This window comes from Drosophila grimshawi, unplaced genomic scaffold, assembly GCF_018153295.1.
Source record: "Drosophila grimshawi isolate 15287-2541.00 unplaced genomic scaffold, ASM1815329v1 contig_44, whole genome shotgun sequence".
In the NCBI taxonomy this organism is placed as follows: domain Eukaryota; kingdom Metazoa; phylum Arthropoda; class Insecta; order Diptera; family Drosophilidae; genus Drosophila; species Drosophila grimshawi.
The window spans coordinates 22,684,716-22,707,697 of record NW_025063240.1 but is presented as its reverse complement, the minus strand read 5'-3'; the positions used below and the strand labels follow the sequence as shown (position 1 = coordinate 22,707,697).

General features: G+C 43.2%; 3 protein-coding genes across 3 annotated transcripts; 2 read left to right on the top strand and 1 right to left on the bottom strand.

The window, feature by feature from the left end:
* Positions 1-8,700: 8,700 nt before the first annotated feature.
* Positions 8,701-10,743, top strand: LOC6558963. The gene is made up of 2 exons (XM_001983199.3): positions 8,701-8,995; positions 10,338-10,743. The coding sequence occupies exons 1-2, from the start codon at positions 8,846-8,848 to the stop codon at positions 10,647-10,649; spliced, it is 462 nt and encodes a 153-aa protein (XP_001983235.1). The 5' UTR covers positions 8,701-8,845; the 3' UTR covers positions 10,650-10,743.
* Positions 10,744-15,583: 4,840 nt separating this feature from the next.
* On the top strand, positions 15,584-19,231 carry LOC6558961 (leucine-rich repeat-containing protein 49). The gene is made up of 3 exons (XM_043215506.1): positions 15,584-15,607; positions 15,646-16,054; positions 16,164-19,231. Exons 1-3 carry the CDS (start codon positions 15,584-15,586, stop codon positions 19,229-19,231), a joined length of 3,501 nt encoding a protein of 1,166 aa, XP_043071441.1.
* A 176-nt stretch (positions 19,232-19,407) lies between these two features.
* On the bottom strand, positions 19,408-22,811 carry LOC6558956 (probable leucine--tRNA ligase, mitochondrial). The gene is made up of 4 exons (XM_001983201.3): positions 22,618-22,811; positions 20,769-22,560; positions 20,461-20,702; positions 19,408-20,392 (listed from the first exon to the last, which is right to left on the bottom strand). The coding sequence occupies exons 1-4, from the start codon at positions 22,705-22,707 to the stop codon at positions 19,901-19,903; spliced, it is 2,616 nt and encodes an 871-aa protein (XP_001983237.1). The 5' UTR covers positions 22,708-22,811; the 3' UTR covers positions 19,408-19,900.
* Between the last annotated feature and the right edge of the window lie 171 nt (positions 22,812-22,982).

The window sequence follows — 22,982 nt, the reverse complement described above, 5'->3', positions numbered from 1 at the left end:
ACACATTACATATATCAGCCACGAATACACTCAGAAAAAAACTGGCTCAAAACTAGTATCATTTTCTTCATTTTTGGAAATAATTTTTAAGCAAAAGAAACCATTTTTTTTACAAATTTGAAATATGGAGATGCTTCTAAATTTGTCTAAAAATGTATATCACCGTTTTACATATGTGAATATATTAAACTACAAAAGTTTATTAAAAGTATAAGTAACTTAAAAGCTAAGAAAGCACGTAGACAACAAAACCCTGAAAATTATACATATTTTTCTAAATTTTATAGAAATCCGCTCAGATATTAAAAAACACAAATTCTGGTTTTAAAAAATCTAGAAATAGAAAATGAGGAATAATGACGAATTTCAAAAATTCAGTTCGATTTCTTTTCTGAGTGTGCAATCCACGCCAACGAAAAAGATATCAAGGACGCGGACAAGGGCGACCAGGACAAGGACTCAGACATTGACGTTGTCAGCGACGCCCATTCTTTGCTCCAGTTGCTCCGTTTTGCCATTTGCCGTTTGTGCTGCTCGTCAGTGTCGGCAATGGCCGTATGCCGGATATCCTTTTTGACATGTCATTAAATTTTATATACACAATAATTTTTCACAATTTGCTTTATGGCCATTTTAAGAGTCTGTCCAATGTGTGCGCTGAATATATTATATATACACTATATATGTATATATATATATATATATGTCTCATGTGAGGAGTGGAAAACAAACAACAGCAATAACAAGAGTTGAATTTATTGATGGCGGACAGAACTCAAGCAAAACCTGCGGCAGCATAACAAATACTGTCACTGAAATAGAAAAGTCACTGCAATTTAATTGCAAACGTTTTCTATTTATAACTCTTTCTCTCAGTGAATCTCAGAATATATGATTTTAATTAGGCCATTAAACTAACAATTAGCTAGTTGTAGCATTAAGCAATTTGCCATTTTAAGCACTCAATATGCTTTGCTCTTTATGATTGTGTATTTATTTGAATTTATATTACTTGCAATCATTTGCTTCAGCTATCTGCACTCATTGCTAATCAGCTTTAGTATCCGAATATGGAACCAACAAGCCACAATATGATTATTGTACAAAAGTCTAACCATAAAAACTAAAGACTTGCCCAAAAACAAATACAGTTTAAGAGTTGTCGCGACTCGTTCACAATCAGTTCAATTGAATGGATACTCCAAATGAACAAAACTTCTTTAATGGATTATGTTTAGAGTTATACATATGCTTATGAGCAACATAATCTATATACAGTTATACAAATGTTCTATAAAAGTCTAACTGTATATTTGTATTTTTATGTTTTCGTTAGTTCGCTCAGAAGATCGAACGAGTGAACTATGAACGATTATGTTCAGCTCTAAGCCAAATTTCAGTTTAGCATACTATATAATTTCACGGTCATTAAATATTATTTCACAATCGATGCCACACAGATAACACAGCTGGTCAGGACTTAAGCCTTTGGTTTGCCGGTTTGCTGCTCTCTCTCTCTCCCTCTCTCTCTCTCTCTCTCTCTCTATTTCTCTCTCTGTTTGTTTGTATATATTTGCATTTGAGTGTGTTTGTCCGGCAATTGGCAAAATTAGATATTTTATTATGATACAGTGACTGCTGCTGTCTGCTGGCTCAAGTGCTCTGTACTCTGTCCGCTGCTATGGTTAACAATCGATTTGGCATTATGTGGCATTATGGCAAACGAAGCCAAAAGGAACTTCGAGCAAACCAATCCTTGTCGAACGGCATGCAAAACTGAACTTGAAATGGCTTCAAGTGCTCGGGCGAGACTCGTCAGCCAGTCAATGATACCCACAGTGTGTGCCACATGAAACAGGATGGGACGTGCAAAGTTTTGGTGAAGCTGCAACGCCAACGTTTGCATGCCACAAGAAGACCAGCTAGAACTGTCAAATGTAGTTGTAAACCAGAGCCAGAGTCAGAGAGATAGAGAGATAGAGAGAAGTCCGCCAACAATAAAGGAAATCTTCTTACAAAACATTCGCTTAAGTTTATTCAAACAAACTTAGATAACATACACACACATTGTGACACACACTCACATACACCCAAACACACACACACACGCACACACGTGTAGTCACTTCCTGCTGTGGCAGAGACAAAGACGCTGCAATCAGTCAAGCGGAATAAGCAGCGCCGCACGAGCAGAGCAGAGTCCTAACTGTGGCCTGAAGAAACTTTCCACCTACATACACTCAGAAAAAAATGAACTGTATTTTTGGAACTAGGCGTACTTTTGTCGTTAAGTTTAACTCACTTTATTATACAGAAAGTAAACTACAAAAATTGACACTTTGTCTTTCTAAAAGCCCGGATTTGAATTTCTTATTTTCATAGTGGATTTTTGTAAACTGTAAAAGATGTGTATCATTTCCAGGGTGTTTGGCTTTTCATGTGTGTATATATATATAAGAACTCTTATATCAGCTTCTTTTTTACTTATATTATTAAATATTAGAGTGACTTCCTTTTGAGCTACTCATCTTCTAAAGTAGATAAAAGCCAAACTCTAATATTGCTGATTAGACTTCATTTGAATTTGCATATGTCTTTTTCAGAAATGCATTTCTTATTAATCGAAAAAATGTGTAATAAATAGAAGAAAATATTTTGCGATTGCCTAAATATATTTGGAAATCATTTCTAAAATAAATAACAACTTTGTAATTTTTAGGATGTATTTGACTTTTGGGCGATCTTTATTTTAAGACGTGTTTCTAAAATCCACGTCGATTTTTTTCAGAGTGTTTAGGACGTTGGTAGTAGAGGCATCCTAGGCATCTCTGCTGCCTTTCTCCAATTACAATGTCTTTTGTTTTATATATTTGACTCTTACCGAGGGTAAACGTTCACTTTCTCTCTCATTCTGGTCGTTGTCATCGTATTTGGCCGTTTTGTGCGTTTTGTGCTACGTTTGCTCGGATTAAATGTGTAGATGTGTATGACCAAGGAGCAGTTCAAAACCATGATTACACTTCAATCTATTTTCCTTGGCAGTGTCTCTTTTAGCTTGGCCATTTTGTTTTATATCTGACAATGTCACTCTCTCTCTCTCTCTCTCTCTCTCTCTCTCTCTCTCTCTCTGTGTGTGTGTGTGGGCGAAATGAGCAAAACAAAAAAATTGCGAAAAATGCGTTTCAAAGAGATATAAAATGTTAACATGACCAGAAGAAGACTATAGGACGGCCCACACGCCCAACCATCGTATTGGATATAAAACATTGAATTTAATCAAAAAGGATTTAGTTGGGCACAAGTGTGGTGTATCATGTGTGTGTGTGTGTATGTGTGCGTGTGTGTGGGTCTGTGTGTGTGTGGGATATACCTACTAACATACTCATCGAGCAATGGGTTACACTCTCCTCCTTGACCTTGCGCCTTGAAATTCCGCGCTGCCACGTGCCAGGGCATCTGGAATTGGCTATAAAAATAAAGAAACTACTACTCTGCCATTATATGTAAGTAGTAATATGTGGTAGTAAAGAATGCCTCTCGCATCATCCGTCCCCCGTCCATCGTTCTCTGACCTCGGCAGTAATTTAGTTGTAAAAGCGAGGTAAGCTTATGGGTTAATCACCGAAAGAGAAAGCGAAGAGATTATTGATGAATAAAAATTATAGCCAGAAGTGCAGATATTAAATCTTATTTAGTTGATACGTAATCCACCAGCAAACAAAAGAACTATTGAATTCTTCAAGTTGTGCATCTAAAGAAACTCTTTATAAAATGTGGGCATTTTTTTTCTGTATATATATGTTATAAATCTTAACACATCATAATGCTCATTAATTCATCGCCAACTTTCTAATTAAAGTCAAATTCATAAGTTCATTGCGTAGAAAATCAGTAATATTTCACTTCACCGTACAAAATTCGCTACAAAAACATTGCAAGTTTCTAGGCTTTTACTAAAAATAAATGCCAGACATTTTGAAAAAAAAATCGTTTGGTTGCAAATCGCAGCCAATGCATAATTAAGTTATTGTGTCTTAAAACAACAAAAAAGGCGTAAATGCTAACAACATTATCTAAGCGTCGAGCGGAAGCGGCAACAGACGAGGACCAGGAGTGCAAGAGCGGCGGAGGAGTGGGTGAGAGGAGAGGGAAGCACAGAGAGAGCTTAAACAACCAACCAACGAGACGACAACTCCAACAACCAGTTGCAAGCCTGATTCAGACCGTCTATGTCTGTCCGTCCGCCCCTTCGTCTATGTCTGGCCAACCACCACGACGTGGCAATATGCGTTGCGTGTGCAGCCCAAAATCTGACTACGGATTCCAGACACCGGACGACGTGCAGGAGCTAGGAACTGGGAGCTAGAAGCTGCTGCAGGCCGACCCTTTTTGCTCGTGTCATGGAATTATATTTCCTATGGGCGGTATTTTGAGGCCCGCCTCCTTGCACACACAACTGCCGGCGATGATTGCTCAGACGGTATAATTTGTAATCACGTTGAGTGCAGCAACGGCAACTTGCTCTTACCCCCAAAAAAATCAAACAAAATCCGGGGGTTGTCCGGCCTGGCTTGGAACTCCTGCTGCTGCTGAAGCGGGCTGCTGTGTCAAGTGGTTGTTGACTGCCTGATGCTTAGCAAGGTCTTAGCTGTTATTACGCTCATGTGTCCTTTTTTGAAGTGCCCACCCAGCCAGGCCATGTGCTCTCTCCTCTCTCGCGCTCCCTCTCCCTCTCCTCCTTGTGTGAGTTCATATTTTATTTAGCATCTGGCTGCTCTAGTGAATTTACCGCACTTGCTCTTTCACTTACACTCATTCCTCTCGCTCTCTCTCTCTCTCTCTCTCTCTCGCACTTTATCTCTCCCTCTCTCTTTCAGTCTCTCTTGGATTTTTTATGGCAGCTACAGACATTTTGCCAAGTTAATCTCCGGTTTGTTTTTCTGATAATGGGTTTGTCAACGCTACTTTGTGTGACCCTCTATTTGAGTACTCAGTTCATCTGTCTCTCTGCATTTGTATATATATATATATACATATATATATATATATATATATGTATGTGTATATATACGTGTGTGTGAGTGTTTCTCTGTATTTGAAAGTGTGTGTGTATTTGTGCAATTGTAGCTGTGTCTGTTGGTCTTATCCGCCTGTTGGCTGCCTTGGTTCAATGCTACAGAAAAATGTTCTGAGTGCTCTGAATAAGATTGATATAGACAGGGAAATACCCTGCAAAATGTTAATAAATAAAATGCATAACATACCCAATGAGAAGATATAATATGATATCTAGTGCAAGCTAAAACTGGATCTGTCTAGATATGCACTCCCCCTTATTATTATTCACCCATACTTAAATACTTATTATTAAAAATAATAATGCCATATTTCCCACAAAATCTAAATATTATTTTGTCTGTATAATTTCAGTCTCCTTAACTTATTTACACCTATTATTTGTTATACTTAAATACACATTATTACTAATAATGTTCCAATATTTTTAAACCTGATTTGTCTATATAATTTCGCTGTGCTTAACTTCAAATCGATTTCGATTTGCACCCCATTTACCAGCACGTTACAAATATTTCCTTATTGTCGAAGCTGCCCCACTCGCTGATGTTATTGATATATTAAAAATGGTGTTGCTTCATGCCAGCCACGCCCACAAATTTAAGCATGTACACGCCCAAAAATTAATCAAGCTGCTGTTGTAATATTTCGACTATGAATTTCCTCTGCTCTGTGGCGGCTGCTGCTGGTTTTGCTGCTGCTGCTGTGTTGCGTGGCTCAAATTGTTGCACTCAACTCCAACTTCGCCACCTGCCCAACACCCCAAATTATTTGTTGGTGGGCGTCACTCTGTACGTGACATTTTCAGCGGCAGCCGGGACATTTGGGGGATGCGCCCTGTGGCTGCTTAAAAGAGATCTCAAATGTTGTACATATATGTACAGTCGCGAGAAAATTAATAGGATCATGTTTTCAGAGCTGTATTTCTGTAAGCTGAATGAACTTTTGAATACATTTTTAAAGCAGAAAGAAGACTCGTTAAAAAAGCGAGAATGAAAAATACTATTATTTAATTCCCCGTTTTCAACCTGTTTAAATTTAGTTGAAATCAAAATTAAAACTTATAACACCTTAAATAATTGCAAAAAAAAATATTCATTTTTAAAATATGTGAAAATAAATAATTGATTTCCATAAAAAATTCATAAATGATGCTATTATTTTTTTCGTTACTTTTTGACACTTTTCCCTTAAAAAAATATTATATAAATAAATATACATATATTCTTATTCGTATATATTCGTAAGAAAAGATGTTATAGTGGTTCTATTATTTTTCTCGCAACTGTATGTATCTGCCCCACAGCTAAAGCTGAACTTGACAAGCTCAATTAGAGGCGGGCACGCCATGGAGGCTGCTGCTGCTACTGTTGCTGCAATTGCTGTTGTTGTTGATGCATTCCGCATTAATAAAAACCCTTTAAATTAATTGCTGTTTTAAGCAGATTGAAACTTGTTATACAGCAGCACAACCCAGTCGAGCAGCAGCAGCAGCAAAAAGAACAATGCGTGTGTTAATAGCTGCAGCTTAAGCAGTTGTTGCCAATGCCAAACTCATGGCTACCAACCCAAACGGCCAAATAGCCAACCCAACAAGCCAACGTTAACCTGGCCAGGCGTTGACTTCAATTGCACGCAAAGCCAGCTCAGCACGAGCAGAAGTAGCGGTTGGGCTGGGTGGTTTGATTGTCAGTACCACCCACACACGTTGCACTTAAGATGATAATCATGTTTACGTGGCGCAAGTTAAATTGCTAACGTAATGGACTAACAGCAGGTGAAGAGCTGGTGGAACCCTTTTCCTGCTCAAGCAGCTCATGCGTGCCACTCCTGCTGCTGGTGCTCCTGCTGCTGCTGTTGTCAGCTCCACATTTTGGGGCAAGCACCTACAGTGTTCCAACTTGCAAGTGGCCAACAAGGCTTGCCACAGCAACAACAAAAATATTCAAACAAAAAACAAACCATTTGTGTTTGGCCGAACGGATCGACATGTGTGGGGCAGGAAGAGAGATCCTGTGTGTAGTTGCTGCTGCTGCTGCTGCTTCGCTTCATTGGACAACTGAATATGCAAATTGAATTGAGCGTATTATCGACGAAGCTAGCGTCGATGATGATGGCAACTGCAGGTAAATTGCTTCTCCGCCCGCCTCTCGCCTCCTCTCCATGCCCAGTCATCACCATCAACATCAACATAATCGCTCAAGCCAAGCGCTTTGCAGCAAACGGGAGATTCAGTTGCCAAGATGCCAGCGCCAAATGGTGCACAAAATTAAAATTTTAATGGCCAGCAGCTGGCGCTTGCTTGACTTGTTGGTGCAAACAACGGCTTAGCCAGCAAACCAGGCTAAAAGGGCTGCTACAAAAGCACACACATGTATACTGAGTGTTTGTTGCACATAAAAACTAAGCCGTCTACGAAATGTGAGTGACTTTTACAAATTACAAAGCTGAAATAATTTAAAAATAAATATGTAACTATGTAATTGCCTTTGAGCTCGAAAAGTCAAAGGTCACTTAATCAAAAAAAGCATTAAGTTAGTGAAACAATATATGGAAATAAAACAGCCTTCATGCGCAAAGAGTAAAGGGTCACTTAATGAAAAGTAATGATTCTCTCTTAGTCAGCTTTTACTCTTTGAGTTTGAGGGCAGTTTTATTTCCATATATTGTCTCATCAACATGACTGCAATTTTAAGATAGCTTAACTTAATTCAAAGCATACTTTCAGGCTGCGGTTATAAAATTATTTGTATTAACTAATTATATGACTCACTCTCTCTCTCTCGCCCTCGCTCTCCCGCACTCCTGCTCTCTCTCGCTCTTGCTCTCTCGTTCTTAAGCACATTCTCGTTTCTCTTGAGAGTCTTCTCAGTGTTCGTGTCGTTGATTGTTGATTGACGCACCTAAAGCAAAAACTGAGCCAAGTGTTTCGGGCATGAAACCTTACTACCTATAATATATGCACACTATATCAAGAAAGTCTTTTGACAATGGAATAATTCTTAGTTGTATTATTCTTAAGCAAAAAAAAAAAAATATTCTACAATTCTGTAGAGTTTATGAAACTAGTTAAATAAATAAAAATAGTTAAATAAAAAGGAATAAGATTAAGATTCTTTCTCTAGAAATACTTAATTATTGTGTTAGTTTCTTTAACTACTTAAAAAACAAAAAGTACCAAGATTCAATAATTTAAGCAACTTTGTATTTTTTTTAACCATAACTATCCATTCTTTCGACTGTCAAGAAAGACAGCCACTGAGCTTTGTCAGATCATTTTTACATATGAAAAGAAATCATACGAAAAAATGCCAGATTGGCAAAGAATCCCAAAAATTTCAATCAGATCCATTATGAAATATAAGATAATACTAGAACGAAAGGGAAAGAAATTAATTTGATGCTTTGTCAAAACACTTTCTTGACCTAGTGAATGGGTACACTCATCCACTCATCATATTGTACGTACGTGTATATATGTATATGTATAAGCATATATGCCGTGGTGTGTTGAAAGTTGCCGTAAACCGCTGGCGAGCAGCAGCAGCAGTCAACGCCGAGCGCTGAGCCCGAGCGGCCGCGATTTTCCGTTAACAACTAACTGTAAAAGCCACAGCGCAGCAAAAGCGCGAAAAGAAACTTTTGCGCAAAAGCAAAAACGAAAAAACCAGAAGCAAATTTTAGAATTATAGCGCTATGTAAAATTGTCAAACTGAACAAATTGGAAAACTGCAAAGCGTTGGAAAAAAATACACCCACACACACACACATGACGACAGTGAGAAAGACCACGCCCACAATGCCCACGCCCACGGCGACGATGCTGCGACGCCGGCAGCTGCTGCACAGCGTTGAAAGCTTGCGCGGACGCGTTCGTCAAGTGCTAAATTGTGTTATTAATTTGCACATTGAGTTTTTGGTAATTGACAAAAACTGAAAGCGAAGCGAATATAAATCAAACAATTTGCATTTGCCATTTGAACGGCATTCATGTCACATGTCACAGAGAAAGAGGCAGAGAGACAGTGTTATTGTCGAAAGCTCTCGTCAGCTGATAAGACAACAAAAAAAACAAATCAACAACTCTTCATTTATTTGTTCATTGCTTACAAGCGACGCTCTGTTATCATTTGTTGGGCTTTCACTTTGGCTCCACAGTCAGCTACTCTTATCAGCACCAGTAAAAGTATCTTAAATGAGGCATTAAATGTGCTTCTCTTTGCTTGTCTTGTCTCTTGGCGTGTGGCTGTTGTTAACAGTTGCGACACAGATTTGCAACAAGTTAATGCAATTATAGCCTGCTATTGGGGGCAACATTCTCAGCATATGGGAAACAGTACCCGCTAACAGGCAGTAGACAATGGGTTATTATTAACAAAATATGTACACAATTTGTAAATGTGAAATGCATAAAATACTTAATTGAAGCCCATCTATGTCATAACTGTGAGAAGTCATGTGGGTTTCGAAATTTATAATTAAACAGTGGGGAAAATTACACTAGTAATAAGTATTCTTCGTTCTAGTATTAATTTACTTGGTCAAAGAGTAAATAAATTAGGCAAATGATCTTAGAGTAATAGGATTAAGTGGTCAAGTATATTATATGTAATTTCTAGCAATTCAATAATATTATTTGTTTTAAGATTCTTGTTCAAAGACTTACTCAAAAATAGCACATAAAATCTTAAGATAGGCAAAGAACCTTAAAGTAAAAGTACTGCATTTTCAAGATATATTCTAGCCTTCATTCAAAACTATTAACTACTTTAAAATCATTTACCTATTCTATGATTTTGTATGCATTTTGAGTAAATCTCACTTTAATCAAGAAGAATGTGTACACAAATGTACAATCTCGATTTCATATAGATACATATTTGTTTCATTGTGGTCTGTGTTGAGTGTTCAATTATTGTGACACAAGCTTAGTTTGTGTGACTCACAGCATTTTCTAATTAGTTGCTAATAGAGTATAGATATAAAGGGGAATCGATACAGTGCATAGATTTAGTTTTAAATGAGAATCTGAGTCGTCAACGAAGAATGAACAGAGAGATGATTAACTGATAGACAGTCAAGAATACTACTTTATTTATTCCAAGGGCCTGGCCTGAAGGCTATCAGAGAGCGTAACGCTGTAATTTGAGCCACGCCCTCAGCTCGGTTCAACGCGCCACAGCAAATCGAGCGAAGTAAGCGATTTTTCAGCTAATCTAATTTGCAGCTTGTTGTCGCTTTTGCAACACAAACACACACAGGTGCTGGAGTCCAATGTGGCCGCAATGCTGGACGAGGTGAGATGCCTCAATGATGACTATGCCGAGGTGCAGCGATTGGATACTTTGATCGAAGCGTTGCGCAACTACAATGGACCAACCATTTGCCACGAGTGGCCATATCCTCTGATCTTCAAGGGCACAATCGACGAGGCACACGTCGCACAAATACTCAACGCAGACACCAGCAAATCCAACGATCCACTACTGATGCAACCCACTGAGACGAGGAGCCTAAGTAAACGAGCAAGTAGAATGGGCTCAAGAAGAGCGAAGGGAACTATACTTAGTTGACTGTACGAAGTCTAAGTCTAATTCATATATTTTATGTTCTCAAAGCAGCTTGAATAGATAACTGTGTTCGTTCCAAGCCTTAAGTAAAGTCTAAGTCGTCTAATTCTAATTCACATATATTATGAACGGAACTCATTTTAGTTGACTTCAAGTCTTAAATTAAGTCGAGTTCTAATTCAAATATTTTATATTCACAAAGCATACCAAAAATATACGTAAGCCATAAATGTCAAGTGGTCTGTCGTCTGTTTCTGGCCGTTTAATTTACTGCGGTCAATCAACAGCTGTGCCACTAAATTATTGATACAGTCCCCATGCCCCACTCTCCCCATTCGTGCAACCGCAAGCGTCGCGTCGTTTTCATGATTTTTGCGGCATTCGTTTGACATGAGACTGAGAGCTGAAAGCTGAGAGGTGCATTGTGTTGCTGAGTTGCCGTGTTGCTGCCCCCACAGAGCCGCAACAGGTTACCGCATCTAATTATAAATGGCCTCACACACACATCCTTTGCAAGGACTTTCAAAGCAACCACATTGAAGTCAAGAATTAAATACAACAAGTGGTGTACTTGTCAGGGTTATTTTATTGTCGCACTCACGCTGAGAGTATTATTCTTTGAAAAATTGTGCTTTTCTAAGACATTAAGGATTAGTGATCAAAATTTTTATTCCAAGACTCTATCTTAAAAAATTGTATTTGGGGAGTGTTTCCCAAGATTCCTATGGCCATATCTTCTCCAAATATAAATCGATTATCAAATGTAACGGTGTTTTAGTCATGATTTAATGTCTAGAACAATATTATATTTAATTTGCAAAATGTGATTCTGGACCGAAATTAATGTCAAAATCCTAACCCAACAATAGCTGAAGGACACGGATCTAATCGTGCCACAGTATTAACTCTGTGAAAGCTCAGCCGATTTGTAAGATTAAGAGTGTTTTAATCATGGACCTCTAGAAAAATACTTCATTTTAATTTAAAACTCATAGCCCTAAAAATGCCCTAAAATGCCCTTCTTTGTAGAAATTTAATCTCTTATCGAGATATCTTACCTAATTAGTATGGTTTTATTATGCAACAGTATTTAATCCTTGTGAGCCCAATAGTTAATTTTTCAGTCTTGTAGGTTATGTAGTTGTTGGTTGTTGTTTGTTTCTTGTTGTTTTGGTTACAGCAACTGGCGCGCTATTAATTATAAATAAACCCAGACAAATAAAACAATAATAAAGAGCAAATGCGAAGCTGTTTGTGTGTGGGTGTGTGTGTGCCTGTGGGTATCTGCATGTATGTGTGTGTGTATGAATGGCTGTGCATCTGTTTGGTGTAAATTATTCATAACGGCATTATCAGCCTTTCTGCGCACTCCGAGCCTGATTAAATTGTTCGTCCAGGCGCTGGGGCCAATGAAGAGCGCCAAAAGCTAATGATGACATACACACAAATGCACACACCTACTGAAACACACACACACACACATATATATATATATATATATATATATATATATATATATTTATTTTTATACTCCTTGTGTTCTTGCAATATTTACTGCTCTGCGCTGTGCGCGCAATTTATCAACTCGTTGCTGCTTTTGTATTAAAGTGTGTGTCTGTCAGTGTGTTTCTGTGAGTGTGGTCATGAACAATTGTAACTGTGTGCTATAATTATTAAAAAGTAAACAAACAACAGCAGCAAAAGCAACAATTGAGATAATGAGCGAGAGACGACAACGACAACAGCAACAAGAGCGAGAAGCGAAAGTGAAAATACCACCAAGGTTAAAACAGACGCTGACAAAATGCACAGGAATTACATTGAGGGTGGTGGCAAGGGATGGGATATAGAAGGGTCAGAGGTTAAAGCGAGCTACCAGGTTTTATCTAGAGCAGCAGACAAACGACACGAACAGCGACAACAACAATTTAACCAACCAAAAGGTAGGCTTTTAACCATGCAAAATTAATGGCCCAAAAGGATGTCAACAACAACAAAAGCTTTAGTTAAATCGCCATCGAGAGGGATGGAGAGCGGAGGGCGACCTATCAATGGCATTGGCATACAAAAAATAACCATCGGGTGCAATTGAAAACTTTATGCAACTTTTCAACTTGAAACTTGCGTTTGTTGTGCGTAACACTTGGAAAAATAAACCCTGCTCAAGCTCAACTCAACTTGCATAGTTCTGTATTTATGTAGAATTTAACACAATTAGAGTGGCAGGCAATTGGCACTTGTTGCAGTGTAGTTCATTGAACGCAAGCAGCAAACAATAACAATTATCGTCAACGGCCTTATGCCTGGGCCAACAACACTCAGGCAGTTGGCTGGCTGCCTTGGGACTTGGTTGCCAATCAACAGTCGAGTTATTGAACCCTTCTCCACAACTACAATTAACCGTGCAGACATTGTGGCATTGAGCTCCTGTTGCTCCTTTTCTTTTGACTAACTGCCTCTTCCAACTGGCATTTTTCCGGCCAGCTGGCAATATAAAATGCCAACGCACGCACATTCTTGATGGCCTTTTGGTTTATGCCAATTTTTTATGGCAACAATTAAATTCGAATTGCTGTTGTCTGTGCTGTCTTTGATTTGGCAGCAGCTTCAGCTACACACTGTCTACTCTCTACCCTCTCCCCTCTCTCCCCTCCCTTAACTTGCCGACATGTCTCTAAGCATCTCCCTCTCACTCTTCGGTGTCGCTTGTCTGACTCTGGCGTAGACTTGACTACGATTTCGTGCGTGCTAATTGTTTGAGGCCTAGACTTGACGAATGCATATGTTAGTAGCTCTCTCTCTCTCTCTCACTCTGACTATCTCTCTGTCTCTCTCTCACTATGTTGCTGCGCTATCGTTTAACTTTTGCATATGGGAAGCAACAGCAGAATTGGAGCTGGAGCAGACAGTCGACTGGCACGTGAATCCATTATGATGGCAGCCAATTATGTGCGTGTCTTTCACTCAAAGCTACTCAGTAGGGTCGTAGGGTGTTCGGCTGGTAGGCTGGTATTGCTCACAGATTGTTAGGGTGTTAGGCTGCTGCTGCTGCCATACGCAATTGCAAACTGTTTCCTTCAGCAACAACAACATCGAAGAGACGACCACGAAATATGTTTTTAATGCAAACGACTTTGAGTGCGAGTTGCACGGCCAAGGTGAACACGAAAGACGCTAAAACGAATCTGTTAAAAGCTGTAAGCCGTAACGAAATAGCTTTTAAATCCAGTTAGTGTTCACATTTTGATAATGTGCTTCAATGCGTTTAGTCGTTACTTATTGAGTTAGTATTTGGCATTTAGATAAACCGTCATGTTTTCTTTTGAATATGAGTTTATAGTTGAGCTTAGATTTCTTTTTAATAAAATGAGTAAAAAGAGTTGACTTTACTTTTGTAATCTTCATTTTAGTTAGTTTGATATGTAAGTCCCAGTGTTGATTGTTGTCTTTAACTTTCTAGTCACTATATCTAAACCTACTACAAGCTCGAAATAGGTTTTAGCTCGCGCAACTTTCGCCCTTAATAAATTATGCTGATGGGCCGCACAGAAAGCCTTGTAGCGCTCAACGAAAATGCAAGCAATGTTTTGGTATGTTTTCGAAACTATTGAATAGTAAGTCAGTCTAACTGACTGACTGTCTGTCTGTCTATCTGTGTGTTTCTGGCAGTCGGCCGATTTGACTGCCGCCCTAAAAGCGCTTTAAATAAACAATCTAATAGCTGAAATAACGTAGCAATAGGCAAGGTAATAACTGACAGAGGGAGCGAGAGAGTGAGAGAGAAAGGGGGAGAGTGTGTGTGCAAGTGAGAGGGCCTATATCTATTGGCCTGGCCTTATGGGGGCCCTGTGGCTGGTATTGTGCACGTCTATGGCAACCGCGCGGAGAAAATCGGTATATGTATAACCCGAATAAACAAACTAATAAAACATGCTTATGCCCCGTGCCAGTGGCGGTACTCGCTACACGGTCCTCGGTCCTCGGTCCTCAGTGCCAGTGCCAGTGCCAGAGACGACAACATTCGCAAAAATACCTCAAAAGACTGAAGGAGAGACCAGGAGCTGCAGCCGAGCCAGCAGCAGCAGCAGCAGCAGCAAACTCAAGTGGAGCACACAGCCAACAAATCGAACTGTAATTGAAATCGAAACTGAACTGCAAATTAGATAACGCACAGATACAGTTGCAGATACAGATACGGTTACAAATATAAATATAGAGCTACAGCTGCAGCTACAGACAAGAGTAATACTTGCTTGTTGTTGGGTAAGTTGAGTGGGGAAAAGTGTCTTGTTGGAAAATGAAAAATTAATACAATCTTTTTTTCTGCAGGATAACTCTCGTCCCGTATTATGCAACACTGAATACCAGTTAACTGTTAAACATGTCTGCAGAGCCTGTTGTTGGCCATCAACGATTATGAAACATAAAAGTGGAAGCCATACGCCAGAGCAGGACGACGACGACGACGGCGGCGGCGACAGCGACGACGACAACGACGACAACGACGACAACGGCGACGGCGTCTTTGGCATCTTCGGCGACAATTGCCCGGCGACGTACCTTAATGTCCATGGCAAAATGTCGCGGCAGGTCCATGTTAAACGATGAGCCAACCGAGCCCATGCCGCAAACCGCAGCAGCCACAACCGCGCCACAACAACAGCAACAGCAACCGCAACAACAACAGACACAACAACAACAACAACCGCAACAACAACAGAACTATTTACCTCAAACATCCTTGCTGAAAATCGAACCGTTTGTTCCTAGTTTTAATCAACGTTTGCGCCGGCGTCCTATTGGTCGCTCCCACAGCACCCTCAGCCACAACGTTATCCAGAAACGAGCCACCCAGCATCCTCCACAGCCCGAGCTCCTGGTGGGTCAGGCACATGCTCAGCACCAGCAGCTGCAGCAGCAGCAGCTGAAACGCAGTTATGCAGCAGCTGCTCAGCTGCGCAGTCAGCAGCGTCTCCATCGTGGACCCATCACTCGACAGCGCTCCAAATCCACCTCCTCTTCGGCCGCATCGAACAGCTGTCGTCCGGCAACGGCGGTAACTTCCTCAGCCACAGCTGGTGGTGGTGGTGCTGTTGTTCTTGCTGCCACGCCCCATACACTGGTGGGCAGCACGGGCGGCACACTGGTCAGTGGCGCCATTGTCACACCCCAGCCGAATGGTATCTGCCGGATACAGCGGCTGACCAAGGAGCGCGAGGAGTTGCCCGATCGCATTAATTATGATCGACGTGGCTTGACTGCCATACCCATATTCGAGCAGGAGCCCAATCTACGGCTGCTCTCGCTGCAACACAATCTCATAAACACCTTTCACATACCCAAGGAGCTGCCAATGCCGCCAGCGCCTCCGCAGCCAACGCCTCGAGATTGCAATATCAGCAATAACAGTAAGAGTTGTCCATGGGAAATTGCCTTTATTATTGTGATTCGATTTGCATTAAGTGAACTAATTATTTATTAATTGAAGTCACTCTTAACACACTTTCCCACTTACAGATGGGAGCAGTAAGACCACAACGGAGCCTCGTCCTCCAGCGCTGCGTGGCCATCCTGTTGGGCAAACGCACTCCCGTCTGACGCGTGCCATGACCAATGTGTGCAATAATAATAATCACAATATGAGCCACAACCATCAGCACCGCGTTTCGTCCAACTCTGGCAGTCCCTGCTCCGGGAGTCCACTGACCACCCAAGCGCTGGCCATTAACTCCGGCGGCGGCGGTAATCGTTCTAAGCTGGCCAAGCGGGGATTCAACTATGCCCAGGCACAACTAACACCGCCACCTGCTCTGCGACTGCGTTATGGCTTGGAGAAGTCAAAGAGCTTCGTCTCGAACAGTCTGCAGGCCATGAAGCATCACCATCAGTTAATGCAGCGCCGGCAGTTGTTGAAGGCCAACTTTGCCGGGGGTCTGCTGGCGGGCAGTCAGCATCTGCAGAGCTGCGATGAAAGCAGCGTGCTCAACAGCAGCAATCTCTCGCTGTGCGGCGTTGGCGAGGAGGAGGAGCCCAGCAGTGCCTCGAATGCAGCCCAGCAATTGGAGCAGCTGAGCATCAAGAATAAACAGTTAAGTCTGAGTGCCTGCTACGGCATCATCTTCCATCAACTCGTCTTTCTCGATCTTTACGACAACCAGATCGAACGCATTGCCAATTTAGATGGGCTGCCAGTTCTATCGGTGCTGCTGCTAGGCAAGAATCGCATCACGGACATTGGTGGCTTGAGTTCGTTGAAGACAACGCTGCGCGTCCTCGATCTGCATGGCAACAAGCTGACCAGTCTGGGCAGTCGCATTAACTGCCTGCAGCAGCTGAAATCCCTCAATCTAGCTGGGAATCAAATACGCCAGATTAATCAGCAGGATTTTCACGGCATGCGCTGTTTGCGGGAACTGAATCTAAAGCGGAATCGTCTGAGGCGAATCAATGGCTTTCAGCATCTGGTGGCGTTGGAGCGTCTCTGGCTGTGCCACAATGAGCTGCACAAGGTGGATGACATGGCGAGCATTGCGCGCGCTGCTCGCCTCCTCGAGGTGACCATTGAGAATAACCCCGTCTCCCTGGCTGGGGACTGTGTATCGTTTCTAGTCTCACACTTGCCACTGCTGCAGTCGCTCAGCCAAATGCCCATTACGGAGCAAGTGCGTCGCGCTGCGTTGGCCTGGCGACAGCACAAGGAACAGGCGCAGGCGACGCACAGCAGCTCGGATGCCTATCATCATAGTCGGCGGGAGGAGGTCATCTCGAATGCGCGCACCAACTGGGAACTGTTGCGCTCCCAGCAAACTCTGGGCAGGCCCAAGGGTAAGCTAACAAGCGAGCTGGCCAAGATTAACGAATCCAACGAGGCGGCTGTCGCGGAGGAGCCAGAGCTGAAGATGGAGCAACAGCTGCCACAGCATCAGCAGCCACAACCCAGGGATGAGATGGCCGAGCTGCAGGCACTGTTCAAACTACCACTGATTGCACAAAAGCCACTCGCCGAGGATGATGTTTCCTCGGAAGCATCGAGTCTTGGTCCCAATGTGGATTCCTGCTCCAGCTGCTACAGCACGGATAACGAGGAGATTAGCAAGCAGCAGCAGCAGCAAAAGTTAGCAACACTACAAGTCGATGAGAATTGCAATAAGCTGCCAGCGGCAACTGCTCCGCCTCCAACTGCGCCCGAACTCGCCACATCCAATTCATCTTCACCGCCGGCGTTGACACTGACTCCCCCCGCAGCTGGAACACCTGTGCCGGCTGCTACACCCACGCCACCGCCCACGACACTAACGCTGCCACTGCCCGCCTCCATTACAGCGAGCAGCACTCGTCCAGGCAGCAGCAGCAGCTGCAGCAACAAACAACGTCTGCGCCAAACACCCATCACCCAGCTGGGCTTGCAGGTAAATCGTGGCGGTGGTGGTAATCAGCCCGGCTGTAAGCGTTATATGACGGGCAGCCTGGTGCGCTCCCAAACAATCAGCAGCAGCACAAGCGCCAGCAATAGCAGCAGCTCCAACAGCGGCGGACGCGCCAAGCAAATCTCCAACAGCAACAGCAACAATAACAACCAGTCGAGTGCCAATGTGGTCTCACTGCCACAGGGCAAGCAAGCAGCTAGCCAATCCTCACCAGCAACAGCTGCTGCTGCTGTTGCCACTGCCACGCCCACCACAGCCATCACCGTGTCCAAGCCGAGTGCCGCGGAACGTGAACGGGAACAAGGCGGAGATTACCTGATTGAGATCTGTGGTAGATATCTCAATATTTATGGACAGGGTGCATTGCGCTTCATTGACAAGCAATGGAATCCGGCCAAGGCCAATGATGTGCACACTCTGAACTTTAGCTACATCAACTTCAATAGCATTGTCTGCATGCTGGGCAGGATTAAGATCAGGTTTCCGCATGCCGAGCATTTTGTGTTCCGCGAGACGAATATCAGTTCGCTGGGACAGCTGAATGCTTTGGCGGAGTTGCAGGGATTGAGTTCGCTGCTCATCGATGCCGAGGGCAATGCCATAACTGGCAAGCATTCGTGGCGCGCTTATGCCATCTATAGGCTATCCCACTGGGGACTTAAGCAGCTCAACGGGCAGGAGGTGAGCGAAGCAGAAATGGAGGCAGCAAATTCCTTATATTCCGGCTTATCTAATCTGGTGTTGTGGTCCATGCCGGATGGCATGCTGCAGCCGTTGCTAGCGCGTCTGCGTCTCGACGAGACCTGTACGGCCAGCAAGCTGTCACCTAAGGAGTGGCTCCTCCGGGCCGAGAACAAATCTCTACGCCTCGTCGTGGGCAAGGAGGCGCTGCAGTGGAAGAAGACAACGGCGACGACGACGACGACAACGTTGAGTAACGCAGAGTGTGGAACAACAGCAATGGCGCCCAGTGCCAGAGATCGTGGCAGGCAACACTTTGCCCTGCTGCTTGAAAACACATGCAGCGCTGTGGAGAAGCTGCACAAATTGGAGACGCTGTGGCCAAGCATGCTGCTGGACATTGTGCGCAACACGCTGCTCGACTATGCCCAACTGGATGTCTATCTGCGCAATCTGATGTCCGAGCTGATGAAGTGAGATCAAGTCAGAGGATGGAGGATAGAATGCCCTTCATGGTATGTAGAGTTTTTAGACTTAATTGCTTTTAGTCCAAAACAGCACCAAGTCAGTAAATAACGTAATTCCTATGATTCTAGGCATTTAACCCCAATTAATCCAATTGTAACCAATTCTTGTAAATCAACTAGTCCAATTTTTATATATATTTAACATTAACATTAAACTTAATTAACAAATATAAATAAAATAAATAGAAACTAAGCAACCAGGATTGACTTGTAAGTTAGGATACATATAACCAACAACAGTAATCGCTCGCTAACGTTGCAGTTTCGGAAATGTACAATTTATGATTTCTGATAGATGATTTGCCTATTTGAGGCTTATATCATATAGTTTCTGCCAAATTCTAAATTTCATTAACAATTATTGATTGAAATTTTTCGAACATTAAATTCAATATTTGTATATAAATCAGAAATAACAAAAATGGAACACTAGATAATTCAATGCGAAATATATTTAAAATTACGATTCTCATTTAAGATTAGTTCAAATTACAATTTCCGAGCGACTACTTTATGAATAAATGCAAATTCTACCTTTGCTACTAGATATATAAAAATATCTACATTAACAGATAATCCAAACTCTACTTAACCCATAATCTTCACCATTATTGGACTACTATTTGGCCTGCAATTTGTCGGCGTCATTGCTACTTCCTCCAGCTGGTTTCTGCGTCTTTTGCAGCTTGTCCACATAGATGTTGAGTATGGCCTCGATTCCCGGGTAGAGCACAAAATTGGTGGTGCGTATTTTCTTATCGATGAGATACGAAGTCACCGACTGTGTGTTGAAGGCAATGTCCATGGCATCGCTATGACTAACTTTGTCTAGCTGGTTGCGTGCAACTTTAATCACACAATTCTCGAAACCATTCACTTTGATGCTCAAATCGAGCTGGTAGCCAGCATCCACATCTGGCCAGCGCTGAGCCAGCACATCCTCTGTCCAACGCAGCTCCTCACTCTCCACATTCAGGCGACCCGGCACCGCCACAAACTTGGACCATAACTCGGAGGCAAAGTGTGGCGCCATCGGTGCCAACATGATGATCTGTGCGGCAAGAGCGCGTTCAAACTGTTTGCCATGACTCTGGATATGTTTGGGTGTACGCTGAAATCGAGATTGAATTGAGAATATAGATGGGGACACATTACAAACCGGACAGATTGGCTAGTTACCCTTATGGAATTGGTTAGACCCTGCATCTTGGATATGGCTACACTTAGCTGATGCGCATGGCGATAGTTGAAGGTGGCGCCTTTCACATAAAAGTTGCGTGCATCGAATAGCTTTGCATCGTCCTCCCGAAACACCGCGCTGGCAGTGTCCACAGCATCCGTTGCGTAATCCTCGCGAGCCGCACGAAACTCTTCCATTGTGAGCCACAATCGCTTCTGCCAGTTGAGTATGCCCGGAAAAGCTAAAATGGTAAGTAGCAATCAAAGAAGATTCTATTGAATCGTTCCACTTCTCGTCTAATACTCACTGGCGCTGGACCAGTTGCGATGCGAAGTGGGCGCCACATCGGCCAGGATGATGAGTCGCGTTGTATCTGTGCCATATTCATTGAACATGTCGTCGGGTTCGACGCCATTCAGCTTCGATTTGGACATCTTCTCCCAGCTCATGACCACTGGCTCCTGGCTCCCCTTAAGCACAGCCTGATTTTTTTTCGCATTCACAATCTCCACCTCCGATTCACGGACATAGCGGCCGCTGCCCTTGACACGATAAGAGCGACCCATGACCATTCCCTGGACGAGCAGACGGGAAAAGGGTTCAGATGTGGGCGACAGTCCGCAATTGTGCAGAAAATGATTCATGAAGCGGGCATAGTAGAGATGCAGCACAGCATGCTCCTTGCCACCAATATACAGGTCAACAGGCATAAAGTTTTTCGCTAGCGTCAGATCAAAAATGCTCTCCGTATTGTGGGCATCCAAATAGCGCAAATAGTACCAAGAGCTGTCCACAAATGTGTCCATTGTGTCCGTTTCACGCTGTGCATGTGGATCATCACATTTGGGGCACTCGCAGCGTAGCGCATCCTTACCAGCGTCGCGGGGAGGCAAGGTAACTGGTAACTGTTGCTCCGGCACGGGAACCGCTCCACATTTGGGACAGTGCACAATGGGTATGGGTGTGCCCCAGTAGCGCTGCCGCGAGATGAGCCAATCTTGCAGCTTGGACGAGACACGATACCCACCAACATTAAGTCGCCTGGCTGCTTGTAGCACCTCCTTGCGCAGCTCTTCCCAGTTGCCGGGATTAAGGTGTACCTCTTGCTTGCCAGAGGCGGCAAAAGCCAAATCGCAGCTGTCCCACAGCTCGCGATCTTCGGCACGAAAACTGGGCGCAGCCAAATAAACATCACAGTGCGCTGGAAAGGTGACCTCATCATTGAAGAGCACAGGCAGCGTCCTGCCCGCAAATGGATTCTCCACACTCAGCTTAGCCGCGTTCTCCACCTTCGATAGAAAGTGTTTGCTGCGCAGCACGAGAAATGCATGCGGATCCTTTAAGTGCTCTGGGTTGGCTGTCCACACGCGCAACAGATTCGAGGCGGAAGTAAGCAGGGTGAAGGCGTAACCATTGCACTCCCCAATCCAATGGCGCTGCAGATTGATAATATCGCGCCAATCACGCAGCGTTGGATCGTCGAGGCCATCAAGCAGCTGCTTGGCATACGCACTGGTGCGTATGAACCACTGTTTGAGCAGCTTCTTTTCCACTTTGGCGCCCGAGCGCCAGGAGCAGCCATTGGCATCGACCTGCTCATCGGCGAGCACCGTTTTATCCACGGGATCCCAGTTGACGAGTGCCTCGTTCTGATACGCCAACCCCTGCTTGTGCAGCATGAGAAACAAACTCTGTGTCCATTTGTAGTACTCGGGACTACTCGTGGATAGCTCGTGCGACCAGTCAAAGGAACATCCGAGTCGCTCCAACTGTTGCTTCATTTGGCCAATATTCTGTTGTGTCCACTCGGCGGGTGCCACGCCTCGTTGATTAGCTGCATTTTCGGCGGGTAGGCCGAAGGAATCCCAGCCAATGGGCTGGAACACGTTCTTGCCGCACATGCGATGGAATCGTGCAACTGCATCACTGATCGAGTAGACGCGCACGTGGCCCATATGCAGATTGCCGGAGGGATAGGGAAACATGGACAGCACATAGTATTTGTTTGACTTCTGCCTGGCATCAAACTGCTCACTCTTTAGCCGCTGTCGCCAATGTGTCTCAATACGATGTTTCACCTCATTTGTCAGCTCCAATTGCTTAAAGAAAAGCCAAAAATAAATATAATTTGGTATTTAGTTGATTCTGTTGCTTACCTCGTTGCCGGTGTAGCTCTGCGTCAGCAGTCGGCGGCACCAATTCAATTCAATGCCCCGCAGCAGGCACCTGTGACGCAATGCTTGCATATTGTTTATTTTAATTGACAAAATTGCACATTAAAACGTCTCTACCATAACGCGCTTATTAAATAACAAATTAAAACGCAATGTGCAGATGTAAGCAGCTGTTCGCTGTGACAGCGTTGCCACATTGTTCGATTCGCTTTTGGTGTAGGCAGAAATTTTTGGCGGGAAACACTTTTGACTACGTGGCAACTTAATAATAGGGTTGTGTTTGTAGTCTTTTTCTTTTTCATCGATGTGGCCACTTAGTCGTTGCACTTTCGCCATAGCTGCACACG

Bases quoted from the DNA above. Each gene is read 5' to 3' on its own strand.
- LOC6558963 (XM_001983199.3), top strand. From the start codon at position 8,846: ATGACGACAGTGAGAAAGACCACGCCCACAATGCCCACGCCCACGGCG. The intron at 8,996-10,337 runs GTAATTGACAAA...AAACACACACAG, and splicing joins ATTTGCACATTGAGTTTTTG to GTGCTGGAGTCCAATGTGGC.
- LOC6558961 (XM_043215506.1), top strand. From the start codon at position 15,584: ATGCAGCAGCTGCTCAGCTGCGCA. The intron at 15,608-15,645 runs GTCAGCAGCGTC...ATCACTCGACAG, and splicing joins AGCAGCTGCTCAGCTGCGCA to CGCTCCAAATCCACCTCCTC. The intron at 16,055-16,163 runs GTAAGAGTTGTC...TCCCACTTACAG, and splicing joins TTGCAATATCAGCAATAACA to ATGGGAGCAGTAAGACCACA.
- LOC6558956 (XM_001983201.3), bottom strand. From the start codon at position 22,707: ATGCAAGCATTGCGTCACAGGTGCCTGCTGCGGGGCATTGAATTGAAT. The intron at 20,703-20,768 runs GTGAGTATTAGA...TTACCATTTTAG, and splicing joins TCGCAACTGGTCCAGCGCCA to CTTTTCCGGGCATACTCAAC. The intron at 20,393-20,460 runs GTAACTAGCCAA...TCTCGATTTCAG, and splicing joins GTCTAACCAATTCCATAAGG to CGTACACCCAAACATATCCA.